Source organism: Colias philodice, chromosome 30 (assembly GCF_061535455.1).
Source record: "Colias philodice isolate Cphi_HAF_F1 chromosome 30, ilColPhil1 Martin Lab GWU primary, whole genome shotgun sequence".
Classification (NCBI taxonomy): domain Eukaryota; kingdom Metazoa; phylum Arthropoda; class Insecta; order Lepidoptera; family Pieridae; genus Colias; species Colias philodice.
In genome coordinates, this window is record NC_143115.1 from 5,014,727 (window position 1) to 5,022,234 (window position 7,508).

The 7,508-nt window shown below is 34.0% G+C and overlaps 1 protein-coding gene and 1 long non-coding RNA gene across 2 annotated transcripts in view; both read left to right on the forward strand.

Annotated features, from left to right (window-relative positions):
• LOC149475533 (putative fatty acyl-CoA reductase CG5065) overlaps positions 1–891 on the forward strand; it is a gene marked incomplete at its 3' end in the record, with an annotated part of 59,854 nt that extends 58,963 nt beyond the window's left edge. The window contains exon 12 of the mRNA XM_089713225.1: positions 768–891. Within this exon, the coding sequence (XP_089569351.1) occupies positions 768–891 (124 nt within the window). The remainder of the gene's footprint in view (positions 1–767) is intronic.
• Position 892: 1 nt separating this feature from the next.
• On the forward strand, positions 893–6,428 carry LOC149475536 (uncharacterized). Its single transcript, XR_016318079.1, has 2 exons — positions 893–4,601; positions 5,117–6,428. It is a non-coding gene; the product is annotated as an uncharacterized LOC149475536 (long non-coding RNA).
• Positions 6,429–7,508: the final 1,080 nt, after the last annotated feature.

Consider the following 7,508-nt stretch of genomic DNA (forward strand, 5'->3'; position numbering starts at 1 on the left):
GGGGAAATAGGGGAGAAAGGGGGGGAAGTGTGTTTGGGTGAGCGTATTCGTGTGTGTATAAGGGAGGGGTGTGTGAGTGCGTTCGACTTCGATGTCAGTGCCATAGATTGGGACAAGTATATCGAGTCCTACGTTCTGGGAATACGGTGCTTCTTGTTTAAAGAAAGTCCCGAGACGTTGCCGAAGAGTAGGCGTGTTTTGAGAAGGTAAGTATGGGGAGGGGGGAGTGGGTAGTATAGTGTACGTGTGTGCGTATTGGAGAGGTGTGTGTGTTTGGAAGTAGCTATGTGTGAGAGTGCGTGTGAATGGAGAGAGATATAATATGTGCGTAGTAACTAGTAGTGTGAAAATGTGTGTGGGTAGTTAATTAAAATACGAATATTCTTTTTTATTTATTTAATCGATTCTTCAATTTGTTTGCAAAATTATGTTAATAAAATGGGTAGTTACATAATTACTTTATTTATACAAAACGTAACATTATTGAAGTGAAACTTCTTTATCGGGGTTGGAAAAAAATTTAGTGTAACAATTTTTTCGTTACGCGTGACATTTTTCCGTTACGCGCCATCTTTTTCTTATCCCTACCACGCGTGATTCGACGTATTTCTGTAAAGTTGCACAAAGTAAATTATTTTTTGAAAAATAAGGTCATAAAGAAGTTTCTCTTCTTACGTGTGTTCACTAGTACACGCACACATTTTTTTTTCTTTTCTTTCTGCTCTATTTCGTCTTGCTTTTCATATATACTGATGAACTCCTTCCAGGCTGCACATAGTGCACACGCTGGTGCAGGTGACGCTGGCGCTGCTCGCGTGGCGCTTCCTGTTCCGTCGCTCGCGCGCGCTCCGCGCGGTGTGGGCGCGCGTGTGCGCCGCGCTGTGGCGGCTCGCGCGGCTGGCGCGGCTCGACCGCCTCGCGCGCCTGCTGCCGCAAGACTGAGCCGCGCCCCACCACGCCGCCGCTTATATACCGCCGCGGGACCGACCGCGTGACGTCACGGTGGATAGGTGAGAGTGTTGACAGTACAAATGTTTGTCGGTTCGTTTCGTGCGTCGCGCGTTTCGAAGTCGATTCGGTCGTCGCTTGTTTCGATGTCGATTCGTGCGTCGCTTGTTTCGATGTCGATTCGTACGTCACTTGTTTTTTCGTTTGTTACACTGTCACGTGTGTCGGTCGGTTGGTTCAGAGACTGTACGGTTCTTGTTATCGCTAAAAGGATCGACGGTAGAACGATTTTTGCGATATTCGATCGGATTCCCTAATTAATGATATACGCTTACGATCGCCGGAGTCAAAGTCACGCGCGCCTCGAACTCGACGTTCCACATCGCTGCGAATGTTTTATGGCAATAATAATGTTTTGACGTCAATTTCGTTGACGATTCTCTTCCCGTGCTATAGCCGTTTCGTTGAATAATTGTAATTGTAACGTTGTGCCCGAATGGTTTCGTTTTGTGTTACTCTAACAGCTCAATACAATATTTATTCATTGAAATTTAATGTATAAGTGGTATAAGTGACAGTTCTGTATGTCAAATTGATTCCAACATGGCGGCGATGGTTTGACGTTGACATTGACGTGAGAAACGTCAAAACGTTTCAGTACTGCCATATACATACATTGAGCGAACGTTGCTTGTTGTTTTTTTAAAATGTAATGTTGCTATGTAAAAAAAGAGCGTGTGTGACGAGCAAACGTGTCAGAAGTGAAACTTCTTTGGCAAGATTCAAAGATAATAAAATCGTCGCCTTACTCCATGACGTGACCGTATTTCCATAACGCGACCTTGAAATTTTACTCTCAACGCGCCTAAAGAAGTTTCACTTCGAAATACAGTCGAACTTCAATACCGTCGTTGGCCATATTTAAATTGTAACAGGTTTACTACAAAAATGTTTGGTCAGCCATTTTGTTTAGAGATGGTTGTGTTGTAAGGCTGATTTGCCAAATATAATGACACCGCTTACAATATAATTAAGAACTACTAGTTAATAAAATTCCATCACTTGTAAGCTAACACAAATTAATTATCTATTTAAAATCAATTGATTATTGACGACACTGTGCTTCCAATTTATTTCTTTTCCTAAACAACAGGACCATTTTTGTAGTAAATCTGCATTTGTTTATCAGCTTAAGTTAACCAGAGATTAAGTAAATTGTGGGTATTTTTAAAACCTCCTTACTCCATAAGAATCCTTATTTATTTGAAAATATTATTTATTGTACTTAGTTTAAATAAAACTATAGATACATACAAAATATCGTTGAAATTGGTGAATTTTTCGTACGAGTACGAATAAGTATAGTACGTTGGTTTGAAAATTGCCTTCAGTAAATAATGACGCCATTTTGAAATGTTGGCGTCTCACTAGGCTTGCTATTTTGTCGAAAATAGCTTCTAGGTACTAATAAATTAAAAAGTTAGTGAAAGTTTTTTAAACGCTAGAAATCGTAGAGTGAACGAATCATAGAGAATGAATTATAGACAATTCTTTTGATAATATCATCGCGATTAGAACGTTTCAATTTTTAAAAATTAATTTGCCATTCGAAAACTGAACGCTCAAAGTTATAAACACAATTAAAAAAATTATCTCTTTAAGACAAATTTTTGATAATTAGCAATTGTTGAATATTATAGAGATTAGCGAATTGAATATTTTGCAAATTGCGATTTAGAATATTTTCTAATTGATGATGTTTTCGTGATTGTGACGAAGTTTATTTTGATGGATAATTATTTGAAAGACTAAAATTAAACTAGTCGACTGCCCCGTCGTTTTCTATTGTTTTCTATGATTAACTATAACACCAACTGAATATCTTTAAATAGTTGTAACCCGTACCAAGAGATTAATTCTAAACGTATTTAAAAGTATAAATAATATTAATTAATGTAATCGTTGAATCCGTAAATTACGTAAACGCCATATAAAAAAAATTATATACTTAATATATCAAATTATTTACAAGTCATTTTATTATTAACAAGCTTCCAAAAATAGTGTAACCTAAAACGTCGGTGCGTATGAGTTAATATTATGAGCTTGGCTCATGGCACATGAGTTATACAACTCATGTCACCTCAACGTGAAAACTCATGTTGGGTGACGTAATACGAAGACTAAAATATACTTCCCTATTTCAAATGCTTCCTTTTATAATTAACCCTATAATAAATTATCCCATTCTTATTATAATTGTTAATTAACAGACTGTTATTTTCACTAATTAATTATGTTTTTGTGACGCACTTGAAACTTTGGCAAATTGTAATGAATAAAAATAACTTGAATTTTACACGCTGTGAAGCTTTTTGAAAACATGTGCAATATAATACAGGTGTTTACACAAGCTGTGCTGAAACTACTTTAAATATAATCTAAAGAACATGAAAAAAGGTATTTGAAGTGAAACTTCTTTATCGGAGTTGGAAAAAAATTAAGTGCAACATTTTTTCGTTACGCGTGACATTTTTCCGTTACGCGCCATCTTTTTCTTATCCCTACCACGCGTTATTCGACGTATTTTTGTAAAGTTGCATATAGTAAATTATTTTTTGTAAAATAAGGTCATAAAGAAGTTTCACTTCTTACGTGTGTACACTAGTACACGCACACATTTTTTTTCGTATAGTTTTTGTTTAAGACGTTTTGTAAAGCTGCGATCTACTGGGTGACGTCATGTGACAAATACTTGAAGAAGTAAATACTCATACAATCATATCTAGAAGAAAATATAATCAGAAAATCGTGTTTTAATGACAATTTTCCAGTGAATCGCAGCTGGCTATTAAAATGACTAATTTACACGGATATAAATGTTCACGACCTTAACTAAAGACCTAAAATTAGTTTTAATTTCTAATTATTGACTATGTAAAATACCCACGCAATATACATACTATAAGTTATATTGTTAAGTAATGCCTAAGTTTATACAAAATGTTGAATAGCATTCTTTCCTTAAGTTAAGTCAGTCGCATCTTAGCTTTCTCGTTCGAACACAGTTTATTCGAATAGAATCGATTTTTGGTATCGATTTTATCGATTACGCACTCAAATCTGATGCTGCCAGTAATGTAGAGAATCGATTTATGAATGGTCCAATCGATATTGAGAAAACGATTCCGATGTCCAGTGTTATGTAATTATAAGTTCTACGCGTATTATGGCTGGTGTTATTTCGTTGTACGTAGAGCCATGTGATAGAGCCTTGTATCTATTGACACATATTGTATTACATGCATTTTTAAATAAGCTTGGCTTACGCGTAATTTTTATTTTTAATTTGGTCGATCGTTGTGACCGTAAGCTAAAGCTGAGAGTGGGTTAAATGTTTAAATATTCGATGATCAATATTGAGAGAGTTTAATTTATGTATTTAAAAGTTATAATCTTGTGTAATAAGATTCGTCCTATATCGATCATCGATAGTTTAAACTCATGTCACTCGCTAAATATGTCGTAGGCAAATTATACAATTACGCTTATGAACGACGTCTTTACGATTATAATAACGTTTATAAACGACATGGTTCGTTTAAACACACTTAACATTTCGTAGAGAATTCACTTATTCCAAATGTACTATTGTAGAGCCATTTTAATAGGCAACATTTGACAGTTCAACAAAATTCAACAACGTAACCTAGTAACCACGACATAGAATAACATGATATTTCGTTTTGTTAGAACTGCACATTTGTTTAACTTTTTTCAATTACGATTACATATTTATAATAATAATGACCGATAGAAGTAATTTTAGGACTTGATTTTACTGATAAACCATTCTAAACATAATGAACAATTTCTGATTTAAAGAACTGACGTCGCTACAATTTTGTGTCAATAAACCTTTTTTCTTTTTAAATACCAGAGACGTTACTCTAAAAATCGAAATCTGACATCTAGAATCGAATGCATTGATTACTTGGGAATAAAAATTATCATAAATTATTGACATGTGTTTCAAGTTCGATTGACAAATGTTTCAAGTCCGTATCGATTAATTCACTTTAATCGATGTTTTTAAGCAGGTTACCACCCTATGAAGATAAAATTGATAGACGTCAAATGTTGCCTATTAAATTGGCTCTACTATAAGTGCCAATAAGCCAATTTCGAGCCGACACATTATTAGTAGTTTTAAAATAAAACTAATCTAACCTAACTACGAAAAATTATAATTACGAATTCTCGTCATACTATAAAATTTCCAGTGTGTTCAAATGGACGACGCAGTTTATAAACGGCGCGGTCCGTTTATAAACGGCGTAATTACACAATATGCCTGCGACATTTACAATGTAATACAAATGTCGGTCAATTTAAACATGGCTCGGTATAAATAATTTTTGCGTAGGGCAATGTGCTAGATTAATAACATTTTGATTCCTGAACGGAAGCGAGTTTGTGAACAATATTGTTTTCTCGCTTGTAAGTATATAATTATATGTAAATTTTGAAAATCCTCCTTCCTTATTTAATAGTTGCGCTTGTAAAAACGTTTTGCGTTCGATGCTTTTGTATTTATTATGTTTTCAATATTCGATTATTGTGTATATAGAATTTAGTTAAAGTTAAATCCAAATATAATATAAATATGCAAAATTTTGTTTATTTTTTTTTCGTATTTCGCCGTAGAATGTATTACGCGTGTGTGTTGACGTTTTTGGACGGACGTCGTTTGGCGCCATTTTGAAAAGTGTAACAGATAACAAATATTAAAGGCTATTAAGATGATATACTGCCAAATTGAGTTTTTTTTTTTAATGTCAGAGCTAGCAAAGGTTAATTATTATGTATTGTGAATTGTGATCCAAATGTAAAATATCGTTTAGAAACTTATAGATAGTCGGTTCTGAAACGACGTTCGTCTCAAACCGTATGAGTGCTTAAATTATTTCGCTTAGAAACAACTTTTAGTTGTAAAACAGTAAATCTTGGTGGAATGTTAATAATATTAGTGCTGGTTGGTAAACGCTCAATGTTTGAATGTCTGTCTCTTGGTTTAGCTAGACTTTGGTGACATAATAATTAATATGTAGGTATATATAATATTTTTGTCTATACTTTATGTATATTTTTGTTTAATCAAAACAAAATTGGATCGAATTTTGTTCGTCATTTAATAAATGTGCAGCTTTATGTAAGAAAAATAATATAATATAATACGTAAATAGTGTTTAGTTTAAAATTATTGCCATATTTAGATACAAACTAACAAATTCAATTAGATTGTAAATCGTGATAAAAATGATGGATTGTAATAGTGTGCGAGCGAGAGAGAGATACGCCAGTGCTCTAGCTAGAACGAGACAGATAGTGTGTAGGAAACAACGCGATTTGGTGATAGGACGTCATATACATGGGGTTAATGATTATTCCATATATTAAAATAAAAACAATGTAAAGTTTTTTTGATGTTTTATTGAATTTCCTATATATTTTATATAAAACACTCGACAAACCCGTTTGAAGAACATATAGAATAAATGAAGAAATATGGTGAGTGTAAAGGCTAATTGCTAAAAGCAATATCATCCAGGTAACCTTGAAAGAACTTATACTGCTATTTTATAGATGCTCTAGCTGATTCAACAGGTCTTGCAGTCATTTATCTCAGATCTATAGAATATCCACATAAAATTTCATAAAAATCGGTCCAGGCGTTTCTGAGTGTAACTAACACTGTACCACGAGAATTTTATATAGATACTTACCTACTAATTTATGCCTGCGACATTGCTCGCGTGCAGATTGTAAATAAATAAATAAATAAATATTATAGGACATTATTACACAAATCGACCTAGTTACGCATCCACCCCAACCCTCTGTATTAGGTTGAGCAATAGCCTTCCGCTGGCCTCAGCAAGACCACCGGAGAGTTCTTGCAATTTAGCATAAGCGTTGCAGTTATTGAAAAACATTTATTTCGCAATAAGGTATCGATTGTATCATTGCATGTAATTCTGGCATTAACATTTGTGACTCCAAATCGTCCACTTGTTATAGTTAAGTAATAATTAAATAAGTTTAATTTTAATTTTATTTTATTTTTTTAAAAAAGTCAAATCGCTCCCGCAAAGTTTAACTGGCGCAGCCGGTAGGATAGCCATATAAGGTCTGCATGTCTAGAGGTCTTCAAAATTAGCCCTAGAACATTGCTATAAAGGCCGTGCTATCCTGAAAGAACCGAATAATAAATTTGTTAAACGACCACGACGAGGACATGGGATCGACGATCGGTTGGTGAGTAAAACTTTTTGCCATCCTTTCTGATATATTCCTATATCCTTTTCACGAGAGTGTAATTTTGACTTTTAACTATTTTTAACTGTTATTTTGGGATTGAACGTCTCGCATTATAACGGATCTGGTTTTAATATGAAATTCTATTAAATCAGTAATTAGTTAGTTATACGTAAGAAATATCGTATTTAATTCTAAGAATTGTCTTGCATAAAACTCTGCACAGACTAATTAACTATAGA